Here is a 25,295-nt window from a genome sequence, read left to right on the forward strand (position 1 = left end):
CAGGGCAGACAGGAAGTCCTGCTTCATACCCTGCACAGGCTCTAGATCCTCCAACACCAACCACAACCCCTAACAAGGTGATAGCAGTCAGCACACCCTAAGGGAAGAGCTGGCTGGCATCCATATCAAAACCAGCTTTCGCACCAAAGACACTGGTTTGTGTCTTTGAAGGATATGCACAGTCTGCACAGGGATGCTCCAACATGAAAGCACCCCTACAAGACACAATAGATAACCATTTCTCCCTAGTTCACAGAGAAAGAGAAAGTTAAGTCAAATGAAAAGGCAGAGGAAATTCTCCCAATTAAAAGAGCAAGAGAAAGCCCCTGAAAAAACTAAATAATGAAACATATAATCAGTCTACCAGACACTGAGTTCAAAGAGTTATTAATAAAAATGCTGACTGGATTAAGAAAGAGAACTGATCTAAACACAGATTATTTCAACAAGGAACTAGAAACTATAAAGACCCAGCTGAAAACAGATAATTGAATTTCTGAGACAAAAAGCACTCTAGGAATAATGAATAGCCATCTTAATGACACAAGAAATAATCTGGAAGATAAAATAAATCACCCAATCAGAACAACAGACAGGAAAAAAAAAAAAAAAGAACGCAACATATGAGATCAATGGGATAATATAAAGTGTGCCAATCTATGTATAATAGGGGTTCCAGAAGGTGAAGAAAGAGAGGGGATTGAAAATGTATTTAAAGAAATTATGGCTGAAAAATCCCCAAACCTAAAGAAGGAAACAAATATCTAGGTATAGGAATCACAGAGAGTCCCCAACAAGAGGAACTCAAACAGACCTACAGTAAGACATAATTAAAATAGCAAAAGTAAAAGAGAGAATTCAAAAGGCAGCAAGGGAAAATCAAAGAATCATTTACAAGGGAACACCCATGAAACTATCAACTGATAGAGGACCCAGAAAAACAAAACACAAAATGAAAGAGGGTAAATTGCACTACCACAGAGATTAAAAAAAAACAAAAGAGAATACTGTGAACAATTATGTGCCAACAAATTGGACAACCTAGCAAAAATGGACAAATTTCTACACATACAGCTTGCCAAGAATAAGTCAAGAAGAAACAATTTAGGGGCTTCCCTGGCGGCGCAGTGGTTGAGAGTCCGCCTGCCGATGCAGGGGACACGGGTTCGTGCCCTGGTCCGGGAAGATCCCTCATGCCGCGGAGTGGCTGGGCCCGTGAGCCATGACTGCTGAGCCTGCGCATCCGGAGCCTGTGCTCCGCAACGGGAGAGGCCACAACAGTGAGAGGCCCGCGTACCGCAAAAAAAAAATAAAAAATAAAAATTCCTCGCAAACAAAAGATCAGGACTCAATGGCTTCAATGGGGAATTCTACCAAACAAACAAAAAAAGAACTTATTCTTCTCAAAGTATTCCAAAAAACTGAAGAAGAGGGAAAACTCCCAAATTCACTCTACAAGGCCACCATTACCCTGATACAAAACCAGACAAAGACACTACAAAAAAAGAAAATTATTACAGGCCAATATCTTTGATGAATATAGAAGCAAAAATCCTCAACAAAAGATTAGCAAACTGAATCCAACAATACTTAAAGAGGATCATATACCATGATCAAGTTGGATTCATTCCAGTGTCACATGCATGGTTCAACATACACAAATCAATCAACAAAATCATATCAACAAAAGGAAACACAAAAACTACATGTATTCTCAATAGATGCAGAAAAAGCATTTGACAGAATTCAACAACCATTCATGGTAAAAACTCTTGTCAAAGTGGGTATACAGGGAACATATTTCAACATAATAAAGACCATTTATGACAAACCCACAGGTAACATAATATTCAATGGTTAAAAGCTGAAAGCCTTCCCACTAAATTCAGGAACAAGACAAGGATGCCTTGTCTTTTGCTGCTTTTATTTAACATAGTATTGGAAGTCCTAGACACAGCAATCAGACAAGAAGAAGAAATAAAAGGTATCCAAATTGAAAGGGAAGAGGTCAAACTGTCACTATTTGCAGATGACATGATACTCTATGTAGAGAACTAGAAAGTCTCACACAAAACCCATTAGAAACAATAAATGAATTCAGCAAAGTTGTAGAATACAAGATTAAGATACAGAAATCTATTGCTTTTCTATTCCCAAGTAATAAAATACCAGAAAGTGAATGTAAAAAAAAAAATCCTATTTAAAATCACATAAAAACAAAACAAAACAAAAAACTTAGGAAAAAACTTAATGAAGGAGGTGAAAGATTTATACACTGAAAACTATAAAACACTGATACAGGAAATTGAAGATGATTCAATGAAATGAAAAGATAACCTGTGCTCTTGAGTTGGAAGAATTAATATTGTTAAAATGGCCATACTACCCAAAGCAACCTACAAATTTAATGTGACCCCTATCAAATTGCCCATGAAATTTTTCACAGAACTAGAATAAATAATCCTAAAATTTATAGGGATAGGGAGGGTGGGAGGGAGACACAAGAGGGAGGGCATATGGGGATATATGTATACATATAGCTGATTCACTTTGTTATACAGCAGAAACTAACACACCATTGTAAAGCAATTATACTCCAATAAAGATGTTAAAAAAAAAATTTATAGGAACCATAAGAGATCCAGAATTGCCAAAGCAATCCTGACGAAAAAGAACAAAGCAGTAGGCATAACACTCCCAGACTTCAGACAATACTACAAAGCTACAGTAATCAAAATAGCATGGTTTTGGCACAAAAACAGACACCCACATTAATGGAACAGACTAGAGAGACCAGGAATAAACCCACCCAGCTATGGTCAACTAATCTATGACAAAGTAAGCAAGAATATACATGGAGAAAAGATAATCTCCTCAATAAGTGGTGCTGGGAGAACTGGACAGACACATGTAAAACAATAAGGTTAGAACATTCCCTCACACCATATACAAAAATAAACTCAAAATAGCTTGAAGACCTAAATGTAAGATATAACATCATAAAACACCTAGAAGAGAACATATGTGAAACAGTCTTTGACATAAATTGTAGCATTATTTTCTTAATTAGCTTCCCAAGGCAAAAGAAATAAAGGAAAAAATAAACAAATGGGACCTAATTAAACTTAAGTTTTTGCACAGTAAAGGAAACCATCAATGAAACAAAAAGACAACCTACAGAATGGGAGAAAATTCCATTTACAATGGAAGGAACCCAAGCATCAACAGATGACTGGCATAAGAAGATGCGGTATATATACAATGGAATATTACTCAACCATAAAAAAGAATGAAATATTGCCATTTGCAGCAATGTGGATGGACCTAGAGAATATTATGTTTAGTAAAGTAAGTCATACAGAGAAAAACAAATACTATATGACAGCACTTATATGTGGAATCTAAAAATACAAATGAATGTATATACAAAACAGAAACAGGCTTACAGACATAGAAAACAAACATGATTATCAAAGAGTGTGCAGGGGGAGGGAATTAGGAGTATGTGATTAACAGATACAAACTACTATACATAAAATAGATAAGCAACAAAGATTTACCGTGTAACACAAGGAATTATACCCAATATCTTATAATAACCTATGATGAAATATAATCTGCAAAAAAATGGATTCACTAAGCTGTACACCTGAAACTAACATAATATTATAAATTAACTATACTTCAATTAAAAAAAATAAAATAAAGTGAGATATTGAATAAAATGCCCAGCAAAATGCCTGATACATAGACAGGCAAGCAGCTGCCCAGTGAAGGTCAGGTCTAGCTGATGACAAGAGATAATTTCAGTTTATATAACAGAAATACCCATTCTAATAAAATAATTATAAAGTATCTAAAAAATTATGTTTTTTGGACATTGCAGAATATGTGCACTATTATTTCTGTAAGTGATTAAGCAATACTTACAGCAGAAGTAGAGAGTCCAAGGATTTTTGAAGCACAAATTGTCTTCAGGAATTTAGGTCTACTGCCAAGGGTGCACAGTCTCCCCCGGGCCAAAAACATGCTACAGGACAAAAGAAAAAATTTTAAAGGGAGTAAATATATACTTATATCACTATTAAACATTTATAGCTAGGTGATAGACCATAAACTTGTATAAAATAAAAATAAAATTTATTGATAGCTGAGTTTTCTTTCTATGATATAATCTCTCATCACTAGAATCATTCTAATAGAATCCTCCTTATACAAATTTATGCATGTGTCGTTTTAAAGTAGAGATCTGTAAGGATATGGTGAATTTAAAAAACAAAGTTCTAATTTAGTCAAGAGCATTAAACTACAGGAAGTAAAAGTTCCATTCCTACTAGGCATAAAATCCAGAATATTTCAGTCTAAGAACTACTTAAATTTCAGAATCGTCTGGAGAAGTCACTAGTAAAAATGCAATTTGTAACAGTAAATTAAAGTTGTTAGAAACAGGTTATTTAGAAAGTTGTTTGAAAAGGATTATAGTAGGTCCTTGATAAATATGACGAATATACGAATGAATCTTCCCTTATTTTCTCAGGCGGTACTGCCTTCAACAATTCCAGAAGATAGCTAGGTAGCTGGAAATCTATTGAAATGGCTTGCTAAGAGGCATGAATCTAGATTACTTCTCTACTTGTAAGGAAATCATTAACAATCATGGGTCAAAGTAGGGAGATCAAAGCAAAATGGAATTCTTATTATACTGCCATTTAGAAGTGAAAGCATTCAGGAAAGCAGAAACTTCCCATAAGGTTTTACTCTGACAATGTTCTATCAGTGGATGGCATTTCCTTCAACTCTAATAATCAAACTTTTAGAAAAAAAGACACACTTTATTGATTCAAAGGGACCACTGAAACTACCAATGGCTATGAATCTCTTTAAGTTACCAAAATGTGAAGGCTACAGAGGTGAAAAATACTATATTGGATGTTTCTTAAAAAGTGAAATAGAAATTCCTTACCTTGTCAATAAAATTCAGCTTAAATGACAGCCTCTTAGCCATTCTACATCACATCAGCTTAGGTTAATTCTCTGCAAAGCACTTTCTGTTTGTTTGGCTGACCACTCACTCATTCATTTGATAATTTAATGGAAGCGCCATGAACAGGGGTACCTGGTGCGTTTAGTTCACCACTGTCTTCTCTGGCACATAGGAGGCACGTGATAAATAAATGTGTCAAATGACTGAATGAATACATAAATCACATTATAAATTAATGATTTAAGTAAACTATTTATGATGAGTCCTTTTATGAAATATTGATTCCTTTGTAAAGTAAATAATTACCTCTTATGTTTTCGTCTTTCAAGTCAAAGACCAGGTTTTCTTAAATCAAGAAATGCCTATTCTTTGGTCATTAATAGTTCTGTTCAGGAATAAAATATTAATTGGATTAGGCAGTAGGGCTAGTTCTGAGGAAAGGTATTACCAAACAACAGTGACTATGTTGAACAATCTTCATTCAGTATCATAGAGTTATTTGATTTAGGACAATATATTTTTCAGAAAAAATATGCCCATTTATCTAAATTCAACCTAATTTATTTGTTATTAAGGAAAGTATAAGTAAAATTCTTTCTTGCAAGTAGAAAAGTGAGAGAAACCTCTTCTACCTTCTTCAGATAAATGGGGTGGGGGAGCTGGGAGGGGAGCAAACAGGACTAGGAGTCAGGATACCTGGAGTCTAACCCTTATTTTTGATATTAAAAAAAGGTTTCTATCCTGGGACAATTCCCTAACCTTTGGTGGGCCTTAGTTTCCCCATACTTCAAACAGATGAATAAATGAATCCTTGGTTTCAAGGTAATCTCAGAAAGTACTGTACGTCAGTGGCTGGTTGTGTGTGACCTCAGGCTGCAGGTCTTGGGAGATTCCCCCCAGGTTGGGTGAGCCACACCCTCTGGCCACCACACCTCAATACCCATTCCCCTTTGGAAGTTGACACTAAATCTACCTGTTTTCATCTGGAAATCCCAAAGCCTAATTCCCACCTCTTCTTCCCTGTTTTCTGCAGCACATTACCACCATAATGCAAAGTATTGCCTGGAAACTGACCCAGCCCTTCATTTCTCTTCCACTTTCCAAACTTTCTACTGTGTCTTTCGGAACGGCTGCACCATTCTCAGCGAATCCCATTACATCTTTATGTTTTCAGTGTTCCTTGTACCTCCTAGCTTGAACTGAAACCTTATTGCTCCCTGAAGATACCACTCCTATATGCCTCAGTGTCAGCTTTTGCTTGTATATGCCTCACTTATCTCTTTCTTACTGTCTATTTTACCATTACCAGACTACTACTTCCGTCATCTGCTTCTATGATATTATCTTCTGGCCTGCTGATAACTCCTTGTCATTCATTAGAGATTTTCTCATTAGGCACACAGTTTTCTTCTCAACTCTAAGTACTGTGATCATCCCAGGTAATTCCCATGTCTTCAGAGATGGTCCATCCAACAACTGACATCCCTGTGCCCATCACTATTCTCTTCCATCCCACCCTAGGCACTCTCTCCTATAGTCACACCCTGCACCTTGCCATTACCTCAATCTGGTCTAATTCTAAAACAATTAATTGAAGTATTCTGATCTTTGACCATAAACTACCTATCCTTCCAATTTGCTTACTTATTCCAATGATTACTATTCTTAAATATCATCAAGATCTCTAGGAGGCTGCCTCTCCTTTTCTCAATCAGACCTCACCTTCCTTTATTTTCCAATTTAGACGCCAGTTCCACTGCTTCAATAATGTTCTTTACAATGCCCTAGCTCCCCGTCTGTCTTTTATAGATAGGTATCTATAAAACCCTGGCCCTGGATGAACTCAATTACAGTGTCTGTTTTTCCTATGGCCCATGAAGCTGTGGACTGCTGGAGAAAATCACAAAGGATAGGATTGGTTTCACCACAAATTATGGTTATTAATCTCAAATTGACCCCCAACACTCTCCAGCATTTCTACTATATTTTATAGGTACAGGATAGCAGAATATACTCCCCCCAAAATTGCCACTTTGGCCTAAGGATTATTGTGAGCTAAAGGCACTGGAAAAACAGCCGAGGCAAGAAGAGTGATCTGATCTCCCCCTTTCTTCCTGAAAACAGGAGATAAAATTCCCATGTGAAAGATACCTGCCCTATACTGGGAAAAAAGAAACACTCTTAGACAGGGAGTTAAAGCTGAGAGAATTCTGTACAAACAGACCTTGTTAAAATAATTCTTATCTTCCTTTAGTCTCCCTATATTTTTTGGTTACTTTTCCACAACGGCCTCTCTTTGTTCAATCTAGCATAAAAGCACTTGGTTTTGCTACTTCTTTGGGTCTTCATTTCCTTGTGAAAGTTCCTGTGTCACATAGAACTTTTATTAAATGTGTGCTTTTCTCCTGTTAATCTGTATTATGTCAGTTTAATTCTTGGGCCCACCCAAAAGCCATAAGAGAATAGGCAATATTTCTCTCCCATAGTACAAAATGATTATTTAAATTTTTCCCACACTCCTCTAACATAAAACCCTCCTTAGTCTAAGCAGATGACCTTGCCCTCTATCACAGAGAAAACAGAAGCCATCAGATGTGAATTCTTTCAACCTACCCACATCTAAAAAAACAAACCTAAAAATATTCCTTTTTTCTTCCTACTATAATAAAGGAAGTGACCCTGCTACAAAAGGACAGTCCCTCCTCCCATGACTTAGACGTCATTCCTCTCCCCTCCACAGAGACTTTGCTCCATTGACTACTAACCCTCTCCTCGGCATATTCAGCTTTCCTTGCTCAAGTCTCCTCTAGTTATTGGGTTGGCCAAAAAGTTTAAGGTAAAAATAAAAGACACATTATTCATTTTCACCAAGAACTTCATTGAACAACGAATTCACTGTTTTGTTCCACGACCTTCTGCCATTTTTCAGGCAACTTCATAATTCCATCTTCCCAAAACTCTTTATCTTTTTGAGCAAAGAATTGTTCCAGGTGCCTTTTACAGTCTTCAAGGGAATTAAAATTTTTTCCATTAAGAGAATTTTATAAAGACCGAAATAAATGGAAATCCAAAGGTACAATGTCTGGTAAATATGGCAGATGAATAAGAACTTCCCAGCCAAGCTGTTTTTGTCTGGTCATCAAAGAAACATGTGGTCTTGCATTATCCTGATAGAAGATCATGCGTTTTCTGTTGACTAATTCCGGACGCTTTTTGTCAACTGTTGCTTTCAGTTGGTCTAATTGGGAGCAGTACTTGTTGGAATTAATCGTTTGGTTTTCTGGAAGGACCTCATAATAGAGGACTCCCTTCCAATCCCACCACATACACAAGATCACCTTCTTTAGGCAAAGACCGGCCTTTGATGTGGTTGCTGGTGGTTCATTTCCCTTGCCCCATGATCTCTTCCATTCCACATTATTGTACAGTATCCACTTTTCATCGCCTGCCCCAATTTGTTTTAAAAACGTAAGGTTTTCATTACGTTTAAGTAGAGAATTGCATGCGGAAGTACGGTCAAGAAGGTTTTCTTCGCTTAACTTATGTGGAACCCAAACATCAAAGTGATTCACATAACCAAGCTGATGCAAATGATTTTCAATGCTTGATTTGGATATTTCGAGTATGTCAGCTATCTCCCAAGTGGTATAACGTTGATTGTTGTCAATCAATGTCTCGATTTGATCACTATCAACTTCAACTGGTCTACCCAACCATGGAGCGTCACCCAGCGAGAAATCTCCAGCACAAAACTTCACAAAACACTGTTGACACATTCAGTCACTCACAGCACCTTCTCCATACACTGCAGAAATCTTTTTTTGCGCTTAGGTTGCGTTTTTACCTTTCTTGAAATAATAAAGCATAATATGCTGAAAATATTGCTTTTTTCTTCCATCGTCAATATTAAAATGGCTATACAAAAATTCACCAATTTAAAAAAAAAATTCACCAATTTTGATAAGTTTTTAAAAAATGCACGCTGATTTGAAAGCTGTCACAATACAATCTAATAAAATTGTTTCGAATGAAGTTAAAAGACAACCAAGTGCTACTAGAGCCATCTTATTGAAAAAAACTGAACTTTTTGGCAAACCCAATGAAAACATATCATTTTATTAACTGTCCCTTTTCCTCAATCTCTACTCCCTAACCCAGTGCAATCTGATTTTTGTACCCATCATTCCATAGAGGCAGCTCTTGTGCAAGTCAATTTTGACATTCATATTGTTAAATTCACTGGACATTTTGCAATTCTCCCTTTCCTTGAGCTCTCTGCAGCTTTAGATCAGCTGGTCAAGCCCTGTCTCCTCCCAGAAACGCCATTTTCCCTTGGCTTTTGACCTATAACAATCTCTCATTTTCCCAAACTTAAATGACAGAATTCCTCAATGCCCAGATCTTTTTTCTTCTCACTCACTACTGTCTCACTAGGTAATTTCATTGTAAAAGGAACTGTGAGGGCACCAGTGAATTATCGGCTCCAAAGAAATCTAAGCAGGCTGATAGATACAGATTCAGAACCCCTGAAGCTTTTTTTCTTCTGTACTTTAAATAAACATTTTTTGAGCAGCACTTTTCTAAAGTAATTAACATTTCATATGCATATTCACCGAGAAGCTAAATGAATAGATTGGGATGTCATTGAAAAGTTGGACAAAATCAAAAGGTATATGGCTTTTCATTTTAAACAATATTTTCACTGTTTCATTTATACTTAAAAACAGTGTTCTGTGAAGAAAATCAGGAAATTGTGAATCAGGGTATCTAGTAAACCTGATTATGGCACATTATACATAAGATAAACTCCACAGTCATATACACATGATCAATAGAAAATTAAACTATTTATTATCATTGGTGTAGGCTGTTTAAAATGAAGATACAGAAGATATGTGTGGCACAGCTTGGGGGGACCTGCAGCTGAGAAGGCTGATGGATTGTTGGAGAATCCAGAGCTAAAAGATGAGTAAAGCAGTCAAGATGAACTGTAAAAAGTTTGAAACTCTGGACTTAAACCCAGATAATCAATTCATAACCACTTTGCATATGTGGAGGAGAGGTAGGAAAAGATTTAGTGAATTTCACAAAGTACAGATGATCAGGTTAACAGCAAGCTCAAGGAAGATTAATGTGAGGTGACTGCAAAAAAGCCTAGTGCTAATGAATGCACAACCCAGGTTAAGAGTCTGACCCAAGGAAAGTTTATTTCCACCTCACGCTGTACCTGTTGGTCCACTTCTAGAATGTTTATAAGGCTTACTGATACAACATAGGGCATATAGGAGGTGAACAAGGTACTGGCGCGGGAAGTACAGTGGGAATAAGCCTCAAAGCCATGTCACTGAAGCAAGAATGGGAAAAATCAGCCATACTGAGCTGGCACAAGACTTAAGTTAGGAGACATGATCCTGAAATTGCTGAAAAGCTGTTTTGTGAAAATGGGATTCGTGTAATTAATTATAAATTTCTGCAGAGGGAAGGAATCTGGCTGTCCGGTTTAAGTTGTCACGAGTTTGGTTTCAGCCCCACGTGAGTTAAAACTTTGTAATGGTGGGTGTGCAGCCCAGTGTGGAAGGAGCCAGCTGCCCGTCTGCGCCCTCAGGTAGCTGCGGAGGAGCCGCGCGCCAGCAAGACGGAAGAATGTCCGTACTGGCTAGGGGCTCCAAAAGCAACAGATTGGGCCTCTTTTCTCTTTTATCTAAAAACTATGGGTTCCACTAAGAGTCACTTACGTGGCAAGTGAGCAGCCTTGTTCCTTTTTTTAAATTGATTATACCAATTACGGATGAACTGGAAGAATACTGATTACGGATGAACTGGAGTCGGTGTCAGCTTCCCACACCGTTTACAAAATGCCCAAATTGCAAAAATGAAGCGCAAAAGGAGGAGACGAGGACCGGGGTTCAAGGGACCCCACCCTGTAAGACCAGTCACCTCAGGGCCATTCCCTCTCCAGAGCAAGCAAACTCTGAAATTCCAGCGCTGACCCTCTGCTACCAGCCCCGTGGGCCGCCAGGGCCGGGGGTCAGCGGCCCAGGCCCGCGCTCCCGCCTCCGCTCCGGAAGGCGAGTCCGAATGCTGAAGGAAATCCAGCCCCGGCTCTTCCTCCCAGCCCGCCAAGGCGCGCGGCCGGGCGAGCGCACCCCAGCTAGGCCTCCCTCCCTCCCAACCTCCCTCCGCGCGGCTCCGCACCCGAGACCACCGCCCTCAGCCCCACCAAGTGAACGCCTTGCGCCCCACTCACACCCGTCGCGCGAAAACCTCGTCTCCCTGAGTTCCAGTCCCGCGAGGCCTCAAGAGCCTGATGGGGCGGGACTCGGACGTGGGGGCGGAGCCTGAAAGGGATTGACTGTGGGGTCGGGATTCCAAACGCCGATTGGCTGAGGAACAGGCCGGGGTAACGGACTGGACGCAACTGGGCGGGCGTGGAGAAGGGGAAGGTGAAAGGCTCCGGGCACAGGAGAGTAAGGGGGCGGGAGGGAGGTGCGCGGGGATGTGGCCGGGGATTGGCTGTGGTGTCTAGACTCGGGCGTGATGTGCTGTGAGGACAGCCGGGAACCGGGACTGGACTTGGCAGGTGGACGTGCGGAGCCGGATCAGGGTCTTGCAATAGACGCGGGTCTAGGTGAGGGGTGGAATGGGGCGGAGGCTTGTATATAGCCGGGACTGGGTATGAAGTTGAGGTCTAATTGGATGTATGTGACCTATTGATTTGGGGCGGGTTATAGGACAAAGGATTGATTTGGAAGAAAAAGCAAGCTGTGGGGTCACAGGGCTTAGGTGAGGGGAAGCATGTAGTTTGAACGATGTTAGAAGGTGCCAGAGAGGGCAAGGCTAAAGAGAGTGTGCAAAAAGTTTTGTAGATGTATTTATCACCTATGATGGTGGTGAGGGGGGAAAAATAGGAACTTTACTTTCCTGAACAGTAAAACGAATTCAATCAGAGAACCGGGAATGGAATAGGGTATGAAACTGAGAAGGAAAATAAGTGACACTTTAAACGTGAAGAAGAAAAATTGGCTAAGAGAAAAAGGAACACCAGAAATTACTCCTTTATTGAGGGCAGTGTTAGCCAAAGGAGAGGTTCTGGTAAGAATTAGGTTTCATAACTAGATTTTCCTTATCTCCTAATTTAAGAAAATGAGAGGATAGAAGGAGTTGGGGGGCAGTAGCTTGTTATTCAACTGCAGAAGAAAGAACAAAGATAATCTCTGGTTGAAGGAATCTACTCTGCACCTAGGTACTGCGAGATTCAGAAGATTATCAGGTGAATGGAGAGATGCTTGTGTACAATAGGGACAAGTATTTGAGCATGTATTGGGTGATTTGGAGGGGAGGGTTCAAGGAAATGGAGATTCATGCTGTTTTGGGTGCTGTCTGGAAGTGGGGGTGATTATTAGATTGGGCATCATAATACATCTTATGTAGAAGAAGGGAGGAAAATTGCAAGGCTAAGTCTGTAGTTGGTAAAGAAGCAATGGTTTTGCTAGCCGGGAGAAGAGGAGGTTTGCTATTTTTGTAGTTTGCAGTGACCTTGTTTTTATTTGAGTTTAGGCAAGTTTATTGAGTGATCTTATCTGTTGTCTCATTTCATCACAACCAGAGAGTGACTGATGTTAGTGTTCTGTCAGATTTTTATATTTTACAGGGGAACACCAGGGCTAGTTCCTAACAATACCGAAGCCTTAAGGGTAAGTGTCAGTTCAGTTCCTGATGGCAAGTACTGCTTATCTTTTTCTCATATTTAACAAATACGTGAACTCGAAACGTAGGTGTGGAGGCTTCTGGGGGAAAGGAGGCAGAGAAAATGAGTGTCTCAAACCTTAAAGAGAAAGAAACAGGCAATAGACAAGTAAGTATATACAATGACTTCAGATGGTGATAAGTGCAATGAAAGAAGCAATGAGGGGTGGAGATTGCAGAGTTTAAACACGATAGTCAGGATAGGCTTTTTTTGAGAAGGTAATATTTGAACCAGAATTGAATGATAAAGACACAACTTTGCAAAAAATTATTCTGGATAGGAAAATAGCAGTTGAAAAGGCTCTGATATGAGAATAAACTTGGCATGCAAGGAATAAGAAAGAGGCCAGTGTGTCTAATGCACTGTAATCCAGGGGAAAGTGCTTCCAGATTAGGGTGGAGAGAAAGGCAGGGGCCAGATCACGCAGAGCCTTGAAGACCACAGAAAGTTTCAATTTTATATTGATGTAAGCAGAGGAATAATATGATCTTAATTACATTTTTAAAAGTCACTCTAGTTGCTTTGGAGAAGAGACTTGCAGGTAGGCGAGAGTAGAAGCAGGAAGGAGGAGGTTAGGAGGTTGTTAGTGGGAGATATGATGTTGTCTGGGCTATGGTGGTGGCAGAGGAAGAAAAGAGGGCTAAGGTCACAACGTTCATTCTGCCGACATTCACTTATTCCTCTTTTTCAGCTCTACCACTCCACAGTCACCTCTGCCTAGTTTGTCTTAATTCATACACTCTCTGTTTACCCTCTTCAGAGTATAAACTTCCAATCTCTTGCTGAAGTGAAGGAGGAAATTTGGTGGGGATGTGCAAACTTGCAGTGGGGATCTGAGGATCTAGTTGTTTCTTAGAAAGGCCTTTAAATGACCCTCGTGTTTTTAGTCCTGAACCTTTGGAGAGTTCTGTGGGGGTAGATCTAGTTGCTTTTTTGGCTTTCTTTGTGACTAGTCTGGGATTAAGCGTTTTTGAATCTGCTGTCAATTTCTACCTGCCTGTTTGCTTTCTAAGGTCTATAAATTTGTTGTCACTGTCTTTCCCCTTGTTCATTTTCTCATAGGATTATGGCTTAAAAGAACCTCCTCACTGTTATTTCAGTGTGGTTTAAGTAGAGAGAGAGTATAAATATGTTTGATTTGCCATCTCTTATTGTTGTTATTGGTTTACATGCACTTTCATTCAATGATTGGAAGACCAAATGCTGGGCATTCAAATACTTTGTTCATATGCCAAGGTTTGTGTTATTCTTTTTTTTTTTGCGGTACGTGGGCCTCTCACTGTTGTGGCTTCTCCAGTTGCAGAGCACAGGCTCCAGACGCACAGGCGCAGCGGCCATGGCTCACAGGCCCAGCCGCTCCACGGCATGTCGGATCTTCCCGGACCAGGGCACGAACCTGTGTCCCCTGCATCAGCAGGCGGACTCTCAACCACTGCGCCACCATGGAAGCCCTGTGTGATTCTTTATACTTTATACTCATGTTGGCTTTTAAAACAGAAATGTAAGTGACTCCTTGGAATTAATAACTAAAGGCTGTGCTTTTCTTATATCTTGTGCTCATTTGTTTTCTGAATAAAAAGATTGTATCTCCCTTTTAAAGTCTTTTCCACTTTCTCATACAGAGGGCTAAAAATATTCTGAAATACAGCAGAGAGAAGGCTGTATAGCTTAGTTGGCAAACCAACCTGTCTGGTTCAGATCTCAACTCTGCAATTTTCTAGCTGTGTAAACTTGGGCAAGTTACTTCATTTCTCTGTATTTCAATTTCCTTATCGGTAAAATGTGTGTAATAGAACCTTACTTATAGTGCTATTTTAAGGATTAAATGACTTCATAGACTGAAAAAAAAAAAAGCCCTTAGAATTGTGCTTGGTTCTTACTAAGTACTATACAATTTTTCCTTAAGAAAAAGGGAAAGAGAATCTTTAGGATAGGGCTGCTAGTTATGCCCCAATATTTAGTATTCTTTTCTTCTACAGCAATACAATCCCCAAATTTCAGCAGAGTATATGAGTGCTTGGTATAAAGACTGGATTTCCAGTCTTTGTTTTAGCTGGGTGGGGGCCATATGACTAAATTTTAGCCAATGGGATATAAGTGGAAGCTGTATGTGCTGCTTCCAGGAAATGTCTTGAAGGATCATATGCCCTTATTGCTCCCTCTGTTTGTGGTTTCCCTGACAGTTTGAGTACAGACATGTTGGCTACCACCCTCTTGCACAACCAGGTAGAATCTTCAAGTTGAAGATGGTAGAACAATAGTATGGGAGACAAGGAGCCTGAGCCCTGATATCATGAAGCTACCACTCTAGCTCCAGACCTACTGTATTGACATAAGAGAGAAATCAACCTCAATTTTGTTTAAATCTTTTGTATAGCTTTCCTGATATGCAGTCATAGTACTGCTGTGATGGTTTACTGACTCCTCTCATTTGCTTACCAAAGGCATCTCATTTTACATGGACCTTGCAGGCGACAATAGAATGGCAGAGAGGAGAACAAAGTGGAAGATACAAGCAATGCCTTATTATCTGGAATAATAAGGCCACTTCTCAAGCAGCATCTGTCCCTTATAGGTATTAAGGGTCAGGCAGGCAGAACTACATTCTTCCTTTACTCATAATACTCAAGCAGTACTTGGAAGGACCTGCTCCAGGAAAAAATGACAATTAAGTCTGGGTTTGTAAGTTCCTAAAGTGTTTTCCATCTTACACTCTTGCTATAAAGAGTTATGTTCTTGAAAGTTGCTGAGAGTAAATCTTAAGTGTTTTCAACATATGCACACACACACACACACACACACACACAGAAAAGAGTTAACTATGTTAATTGTGTGATGGGATGTATGTGTTAATTATCTTGATCTTTGTAATCATTCTACAATGTATATATATATATGGAATCACCATGTTGTCTACTTCAAAGATATACGATTATATCTGTCAAAAAGAGTTATGTTTAGAGGACAGACAGCAGAAACAAGAACTACAATTCTGCAGCCTGTGGAACGAAAATCGCATTCACAAAAAGATAGACAAAATGAAAAGGCAGAGGGCTATACACCAGATGAAGGAACAAGATAAAATCCCAGAAAAACAACTAAATGAAGTGGAGATAGGCAACCTTCCAGAAAAAGAATTCAGAATAATGATAATGAAGATGACCCAGGACCTCAGAAAAAGAATGGAGATAAAGATTGAGAAGATGCAAGAAATGTTTAACAAAGACCTAGAAGAATTAAAGAACAAACACATAGAAAAATTAAACAACAAACACACAGAAATGAACAATACAATAACTGAAATGAAAAATACAGTAGAAGGAATCAGTAGCAGAATAACTGAGGCAGAAGAACGGATAAGTGACCTGGAAGACTGAATGGTGGAATTCACTGCTGTGGAACAGAATAAAGAGAAAAGAATGAAAAGAAATGAAGACAGCCTAAGAGACCTCTGGGACAACATGAAATGCAACAACATTCACATTATAGGGATCCAGAAGGACAGGAGAGAGAGAAAGGACCCAAGAAAATATTTGAAGAGATTATAGTTGAAAACTTCTCTAACATGGGAAAAGAAATAACCACCCAAGTCCAGGAAGCACAGAGAGTTCCAGGCAGGATAAACCCAAGGAGAAACACGCCAAGACACATAGTAATCAAACTGACAAAAAATTAAAGACAAAGAAAAAGTATTGAAAGCAACAAGGGAAAAAGGACAAATAACATACAAAGGAACTCCCATAAGGTTAACAGATGATTTCTCAGCAGAAACTCTACAAACCAGAAGGGAGTGGCATGATATATATAAAATGATGAAAGGGAAGAACCTACAACCAAGATTACTCTACCCAACAAGTATCTCATTCAGATTCAATGGAGAAATCAAAAGCTTTACAGACAAGCAAAAGCTAAGAGAATTCAGCACCACCAAACCAACTCTAAAACAAATGCTAAAAAAATTTCTCGAGGGGGAAACACAAGAGAAGAAAAGGACCTAAAAAAACAAACCCATAACAATTAAGAAAATGGTAATAGGAACATACATCTCAATAATTACCTTAAAAGTGAATGGATTAAATGCTCCAACCAAAAGACACAGGCTTGCTGAATGGATACAAAAACAAGACCCATATATATGCTGTCTACAAGAGACCCATTTCAGATCTAGGGACACATACAGACTGAAAGCGAGGGGATGGAAAACCATATTCAATGAAAATGGAAATCAAAAGAAAGCTGGAGTAGCAATACTCATATCAGATAAAATAGACTTTAGAATAAAGAATGTTACAAGAGACAAGGAAGGATACTACATAATGATCAAGGGATCAATCCAAGAAGAAGATATAACAATTATAAATATAGATGCACACAACATAGAACCGTGATACATAAGGCAACTGCTAACAGCTATAAAAGAAGAGATTGACAGTAACACAATAATAGTGGGGGACTTTAACACCTCAGTTACACCAGTGGACAGATCATCCAGACAGAAAATTAATGAGGAAACACAAGATTTAAATGACATAATAGACCAGATAGATTTAATTGATATTTATAGGACATTCCATCTGAAAACAGCAGATTACACTTTCTTCTCAAGTGCACACAGAACACTCTCCAGGATAGGTCACATCTTGGGTCACAAATCAAGCCTTGGTAAATTTAAGAAAATTTAATCATATCAAGTGTCTTTTCCAACCACAACGCTATGAGATTAGAAATCAATTACTGGGAAGAAAAATGTAAAAAAACACAAACACATGGAGGCTAAACAATAAGTTACTAAATAACCAAGAGATCACTGGATAAATCAAAGAGGAAATCAAAAAATATCTAGAGAGAAATGACAACGAAAAAAGATGATCCAAAACCTATGGGATGCAGCAAAAGCAGTTCTAGGAGCGAAGTTTATAGCTATACAATCCTACCTCAAGAAACAAGAAAAGTCTCAAACAATCTAACCTTACACGTAAAGGAACTAGAGAAGAACAAACAAAGCCCAAGTTAGTAGAAGGAAAGAAATCGTAAAGATCAGAGCAGAAATAAATGAAATAGAAACGAGGAGAACAATAGCAAAGATCAATAAAACTAAAAGCTGATTCTTTGAGAAAATTTTAAAAATTGATAAAACTTTAGCCAGACTCATTAAGAAAAAGAGGGAGAGGACTCATGTCAATAAAATTAGAAATGAAAAAGGAGAAGTTACAACGGACACCACAGAAATACAAAGCATCATAAAGACTACTACAAGCAACTCTATGCCAATAAAATGGACAACCTGGAAGAAATGGACAAATCCTTACAAACATATAAACTTCCAAGACTGAACCAGGAAGAAATAGAAAATATGAACAGACAAATCGCAAGTAATGAAATTGAAACTGTGATTAAAAATCTTCCAACAAACAAAAATCCAGGACCAGATGGCTTCACAGGTGAATTCTATCAAACATTTAGAGAAGAGTTAACACCCATCCTTCTCAAACTCTTCCAAAATACAGCAGAGGGAGGAACACTCCCAAACTCATTCTATGAGGCCACCATCACCCTGATACCAAAAGAAGACAAAGATACTACAAAAAAAGAAAATTACACACCAATATCACTGATGAATATGGATACAAAAATCCTCAACAAAATACTAGCAAACAGAATCCAACAACACATTAAAAGGGTCATACACCATGATCAAGTGAGATTTATCCCAGGGATTCAAAGATTCTTCAATATATGCAAATCAATCAGTGTGATATACCATATTAACAAATTGAAGAATAAAAACCATATGATCATCTCAGTAGAGGCAGAAAAAGCTTTTGACAAAATTCAACACTCATTTATGATAAAAACTCTCCAGAGGCATAGAGGGAGCATACCTCAACATAATAAAGGCCATATATGACAAACCCACAGGGAACATCATTCTCAATAGTGAAAAACTGAAAGCATTTCCTCTAAGATCAGGAAGAAGACAAGTTCACTCTAGCCACTATTATTCAACATAGTTTTGGAAGTCCTAGCCACAACAATCAGAGAAGAAAAAGAAATAAAAGGAATTCAAATTGGAAAATAAGTAAAAATGTCACTGTTTGCAGATGATATGATACTATACATAGATAATCCTAAAGAAGCCACCAGAAAACTACTAGGGCTTATCTATGCATTTGGTAAAGTTGCAGGATACAGAATTAATGCACAGAAATCTCTTGCATTCCTATACACTAACAATGAAAGATCAGAAAGAGAAATTAAGGAAACAATCCCATTCACCATTGCAAAAAAAAGAATGAAATACCTAGAAATAAAGCTAAGGAGGTAAAAGACCTGTACACAGAAAACTATAAGACACTGATGAAAGAAATCAAAGATGACACAAACAGATGGAGAGATATAACATGTTCTTGGATTGGAAGAATGAATATTATGAAAATGACTATACTACCCAAAGCAATCTACAGATTCAGTGCAATCCCTATCAAATTACCAATGGCATTTTTTACAGAACTAGAACAAAAAATCTTAAAATTTGTATGGAGACACAAAAGACCCCAAATAACCAAAGCAGTCTTGAGGGAAAAAAATGGAGCTGGAGGAATCAGATTCCCTGACTTCAGATTATACTACAAAGATACAGTAATCAAGACAACATGGTACTTGCACAAAAACAGAAATATAGATCAATGGAACAGGATAGAAAGCCCAGAGATAAACCCACACACCTATGGTCAACTAATCTATGACAATTAGGCTAGAATATACAAAGGAGAAAAGACAGTCTCTTCAATAAGTGGTGCTAGGAAAACTGGACAGCTACATGTAAAAGAATGAAATTAGAACACTCCCTAGCACCCTACACGAAAATAAACTCAAAATGGATTAAAGACCTAATTATAAGACCAGTCACTATAAAACTCTTAGAGGAAAACTTAGGAAGAACACTCTTTGGCATAAATCACAGCAAGATCTTTTTTTGACCCACCTCCTAGAGTAATGGAAATAAAAACAAAAATAAACAAATGAGACCTAATGAAACTTTAAAGCTTTTGCACAGTAAAGGAAACTATAAACAAATGAAAAGACAACCCTCAGAATGGGAAAAAATATTTGCAAATGGATCAATGGACAAAGGATTAATCTCCCAAATATATAAACAGCTCATGCAGCTCAATATTAAAAAACAAACAACCCAATCAAGAAATGGGCAGAAGACCTAAATAGACATTTCTCCAAAGAAGATATACAGGTGGCCAAGAAGCACATGAAAAGCTGCTCAACATCACTAATTATTAGAGAAATGCAAATCAAAACTACAATGAGGGGCTTCCCTAGTGGCGCAGTGGTTGAGAGTCCACCTGCCAATGCAGGGGACACGGGTTCGTGCCCCAGTCCGGGGAGATCCCACATGCCGCGGAGCAGCTGGGCCCGTGAGCCATGGCCGCTGAGCCTGTGCGTCCGGAGCCTGTGTTCCGCAACAGGAGAGGCCACAACAGTGAGAGGCCCACGTTCCACAAATTAAAGAAAAAGAAAAAAAGAAGAAAAAAAAAAACTACAATGAGGTATTGCCTCACACCAGTTAGAATGGTCATCATCAGAAAATCTACAAACAACAAATGCTGGAGAGGGTGTGGAGGAAGGGGAACCCTCTTGCACTGCTGGTGGGAATGTAAATTGATACAGCCACTATGGAGAACAATATGGAACTTCCTTAAAAAACTAAAAATAGAACTACCATACAACACAGCGATCCCACTACTGGGCATATACCCTGAGCAAGCCATAATTCAAAAAGACACATGCACCCCAATGTTCATTGCAGCACTATTTACAATAGCCAGGTCATGGAATCAACCGAAATCCCCATCAACAGACAAATGGATAAAGAAGATGTGGTACATATATACAATGGCATATTACTCAGCCATAAAAAGGAACAAAACTGAGTCTTTTGTAGAGACGTGGATGGGCCTAGAGACTGTCATACAGAGTGAAGTAGGTCAGAAAGAGAAAAACAAATATCATATAGTAACACATATATGTGGAATGTAGAAAAATGGTACAGATGAACCGGTTCGCAAGGTGGAAATAGAGACATAGATGTAGAAAACAAACATATGGACACCAAGGGGGAAAGTGGGGCTGGGGTTGGTGGTGGTGGGATGAATTGGGAGGTTGGGATTGACATATATGCACTAATATGTATAAAGTAGGTAACTAATAAGAACCTGCTGTATAAAAGAAAAAGTTATGTTTAGTTTTCAGCCTCATGTAGCTATTTAAAATGGAATATTTTGAGTATGGATATGTATTATTACTGTAAATTAATGCTTTTCAGCCAGGTAATAATAGCTGTACAAACATTAGCTTAAATATTTCAAAAACTGTAGTAGAAATTGTTCATTTGCCCACAGAAATGTTGCACAGCATAACTGTGTATCTATTTATCTATCTGTTCGCCTGCCTGTGTATCTTTTCACATACACATTTGGCTGGGTTTATAGCAATTCAATTGTTAGTATTGGTTACTCAATACGAGAAAGGCTTCACAATCTTTGAACAGTTTTTTAAAAGAGAAAATGAATTTTGACTTTACATTTCAGTTGGTTAAAAAAAATTCATTCAAAACATGGGTTCCATATGTAACATATAACAATAAAAATTGTGCTGTGGAAACACTGTCAAGTACTGTGCCCTCCAAAACATGGATTAGGTTGTGGCTTCTGGCTAATGTGTGTTTAAAAATGCTGCTACACAAGTAAGTATCACTGCCTTAGAACCTGGTAGAAATTGCTCTTCTTGGGGAAGTGTTGTGTTCCTTTCTCAATCTGACTTTGCCTCTGGAATTCGTGGCTCACACTGGAACTTTTCAGCTTTCAGAGCCCTCTGGGCGTGTTCTCAGCTCCTGGAGGCTGTTTATGGCTACTGACCTTTGCTCCCTCAATTTGTTGTGCCGTGCAGTGTCCTTTTGGCACTGCTGCTGGTCCAAAGTCAGTACTGCATGCTTTATGCCAGGTAGATCCCCAAAGCAGTGGCAGGAACATAAATTGACACCAGGTTCTCTAGGTCTCTAAAGAAGGGATAATGACGAAATCCTTTGTGGGGAGAAAGAAGGAGAAGATTCCTTTCTAAATAGTACAAGAATACAAATAACTATCAAATTCTAGAAACATTCACTATGACTTTAGATAATCAAATGGTAAACTTTCAGGGAAAAGCATCAGGAATGCGGTTGGGATGATAAATGTATATAAGATAGTCATTGGTGTGTTTAAAATGGAGGGTTTACTATGTGCCTGACGGCCTTCTAGATCCTGCTGATTCCATGATGAACAAAATAGAGAAAGTTTCTGTCCACGTGGAGCTTATGTTCTATTGAGGGAGACAGGCAATAAATATGAACAAATTTAGGTGATATCAGGTAGTGATAAAATACTGTGAAGAAAAATTAAAATACTTGTATTGGCCACTAGATGGAGCTCATTGCTCTCTTCATTTCTTTCACCAATCGCTTGAAAAAGAAGCTGAGTGCATGATACACTATTATCATGTTATATTTTGGGGCAAGGTGATAGACCTTTTGTTTCCTCAGTTTGTCTCTCTTCCTATTTCTCCCTCCCAATTTGGATTTTTTTTTTCTACTAATTGATTGATAAGGGGAAACATGGTTAAGACATATTAAGGCATCATCTCAGATATCTTGGTATAGGTGGATTAGATCAACTCCCTAAATCATAGAAATCCTCTCCCCTCAGTTTCCTGGGTATTTAACTTCCTGCATTTATTTGTTTAATATCTGTATTCACCATTAGACTGTTAGCTCCTTAAGAGAGAGACTTCAACTGTGTTTCTCAGTCCTTGGCAGAGTACAAATTTTTGAATGGATGAATCCCTTTAGTCTGAACAATTCCTGATTTCCAGGTAGTCTCATTTAACTTTATAGGGGGATCGTTTTGGAGTTAGGTTGGAAAAAAATCTCCACAATAAAAACTGGGTGAGTTTGCCTGTCTTGTGTTCTATGACTGACCCTCTGTCAAGGACCTCCCAGTAGATGGGAAGAGTGGGATATGTGTGTTTGTATATATAGGCAAATTATTTGGCATTCTGAGTTCCTGCCCATATTTTTTCCTCTTTCTATTTGGATAAAAGCCCAATGCAACATTGGATGTATTTATAGTCCATTGGTTAAACTCACTTGAACTTAACCAATGTTAGGCACATGCTTTTGTCAGGGTTAACTCTAGAAAAAGGGTCTTAAAACTTCTACTCTTCAGAGAGTGGAAGGGTCATTGTGAAAACTACTAGGGAGGTGGAATCTATCCTATAATCTCTTGGTCTTAGATTGGTTTTCAACACCTATACATGTTTTGTTAGATTTACACCGTAAGTATTCATTTTTGGTAGCTATTGTAAATGGTATTCATTTTTCAGTTTTGGTCTACTGTGGTTCATTGCTTGTAGATAGAAATACAATTGAAGGTAGATTTTTGTGTGTTGATCTTGTGGGTTACAACCTTGTTAAACTCACTTATTAGTTCTAAGAGGTAGATTTCCTGGGACTTTCTATATGGATGATCTTGTTGTTGGAGAATAAGGACATTCTATTTTATCCTTTCTGATCTATGTGCCTTTTGTTTCTTTTTCTTCCTATATTATGCTAAGATTTTCAGTATAACGTTGAACTGGACTGGTGAAAGCAGACATCCTTGCTTTTTCCTTTAGTAGGGGCCAAGCACTCAGTTTTTGATCATTAAATATGATGTCACCTATAGGTTTTTTGTAGATGCCTTTTATCAGCTTGAAGAAGTTCATTTTTACTCTAGTTTGCTGGGAATTTTATCATGGTAGGTGTTTTGTCAAGGTTTTTCTGCATCTATTTATATAACTAAGTGGTTTTCTTTCTTCAGACTTTTAGTAGGGTGAATTGCCTTAATTGATTTTTTAACTACTCTTGCATTCACAGAAGGAACCCCACTTGGTCGAGGTGCATTATGTTTATGTATTGCTGGATTTCACTTGCTAATATTTTGTTGAGGATTTTTGCATATATTTTCATAAGGATAATGGTCTTTAGTTTTCTTTTCTTTTTTTTTCTTACATCTTTATTGGAGTATAATTTCTTTACAATGTTGTGTTAGTTTCTGCTTTATAACAAAGTGAATCAGTTATACATATACCTATGTTCCCATATCTCTTCCCTCTTGCATCTCCATCCCTCCCACCCTCCCTATCTCACCCCTCTAGGTGGTCACAAACCACCTAGCAGATCTCCCTGTGCTGTGCGACTGCTTCCCACTAGCTATCTATTTTACATTTAGTAGTGTATATATGTCCATGCCACTCTCTCACTTTGTCACAGCTTACCCTTCCCCCTCCCCATATCCTCAAGTTCATTCTCTAGTAGGTCTGTGTCCTTATTCCTGTCTTACCCCTAGGTTCTTTATGACATTTTTTTCTTCCTTAGATTCCATATATATTTGTTAGCATACGGTATTTGTCTTTCTCTTTCTGACTTACTTCACTCTCTATGACAGACTCTAGGTCCATCCACCTCACTACAAATAACTCAATTTCGTTTCTTTTTATGGCTGAGTAATATTCCATTGTATATATGTGCCACATCTTCTTTATCCATTCATCCGATGATGGACACTTAGGTAGTTTCCATCTCCTGGCTATTGTAAATAGAGCTGCAATGAACATTTTGGTACATGACTCTTTTTGAATTATGGTTTTCTCAGGATATATGCCCACTAGTGGGATTGCTGGGTCATATGGTAGTTCTATTTGTAGATTTTTAAGGAACCTCCATACTGTTCTCCATAGTGGCTGTACCAATTCACATTCCCACCAGCAGTGCAAGAGTGTTCCCTTTTCTCCACACTCTCTCCAGAGTTTATTGTATCTAGATTTTTTGATGATGGCCATTCTGACCGGTGTGAGATGATATCTCATTGTAGTTTTGAGTTGCATTTCTCTAATGATTAATGATGTTGAGCATTCTTTCATGTGTTTGTTGGCAGTCTGTATATCTTCTTTGGAGAAATGTCTATTTAGGACTTCTGCCCATTTTTGGATTGGGTTACTTGTTTTTTTGTTATTCAGCTGCATGAGCTGCTTGTAAATATTGGAGATTAATCCTTTGTCAGTTGCTTCATTTGCAAATATTTTGTCCCATTCTGAGGGTTGTCTTTTGGTATTGTTTATGGTTTCCTTTGCTGTCCAAAATCTTTGAAGTTTCATTAGGTCCCATTTGTTTATTTTTGTTTTTATTTCCATTTCTCCAGGAGGCGTGTCAAAAAGGATCTTGCTGAGATTTATGTCATAGAGTGTTCTGCCTATGTTTTCCTCTAAGAGTTTGATAGTTTCTGGCCTTACATTTAGGTCTTTAATCCATTTTGAGCTTATTTTTGTGTATGGTGTTAGGGAGTGTTCTAATCTAATACTTTTACTTGTACCTGTCCAGTTTTCCCAGCACCACTTATTGAAGAGGCTGTCCTTTCTCCGCTGTACATTCCTGCCTCCTTGATAAAAGATAAGGTGACCATATGTGCGTTTGTTTAC

General features: G+C 38.3%; 1 protein-coding gene and 1 long non-coding RNA gene across 5 annotated transcripts in view; one reads left to right on the plus strand and one right to left on the minus strand.

Annotated features, from left to right (window-relative positions):
- KYAT3 (kynurenine aminotransferase 3) overlaps nucleotides 1-11,314 on the minus strand; it is a 54,460-nt gene extending 43,146 nt beyond the window's left edge. Inside the window, exons 1-2 of one of the 3 annotated variants that reach the window (XM_032650559.1) lie at nucleotides 11,234-11,314; nucleotides 3,931-4,030 (exon numbers count right to left, since the gene is read on the minus strand). In XM_032650559.1, coding sequence (XP_032506450.1) covers nucleotides 3,931-4,029 — 99 coding nt within the window. In that variant the 5' untranslated portion in view covers nucleotide 4,030; nucleotides 11,234-11,314. Of the gene's footprint in view, nucleotides 1-3,930; nucleotides 4,031-10,719; nucleotides 10,856-11,231 lie in introns of those variants that run through there. The other 2 variants (XM_032650543.1, XM_032650552.1) reach the window with 2 other exon arrangements.
- Nucleotides 11,315-11,545: 231 nt separating this feature from the next.
- LOC116764480 lies at nucleotides 11,546-14,072 on the plus strand. 2 transcript variants are annotated; one of them, XR_004352895.1, is made up of 3 exons: nucleotides 11,546-11,612; nucleotides 12,619-12,678; nucleotides 14,029-14,067. It is a non-coding gene; the product is annotated as an uncharacterized LOC116764480 (long non-coding RNA). The 2 variants fall into 2 exon arrangements; XR_004352894.1 differs by lacking the exon at nucleotides 11,546-11,612 and adding an exon at nucleotides 11,626-12,254 and having other exon boundaries at nucleotides 14,029-14,072.
- The last annotated feature ends 11,223 nt before the right edge of the window (nucleotides 14,073-25,295 follow it).

This window comes from Phocoena sinus, chromosome 1, assembly GCF_008692025.1.
Source record: "Phocoena sinus isolate mPhoSin1 chromosome 1, mPhoSin1.pri, whole genome shotgun sequence".
In the NCBI taxonomy this organism is placed as follows: Eukaryota; Metazoa; Chordata; class Mammalia; order Artiodactyla; family Phocoenidae; genus Phocoena; species Phocoena sinus.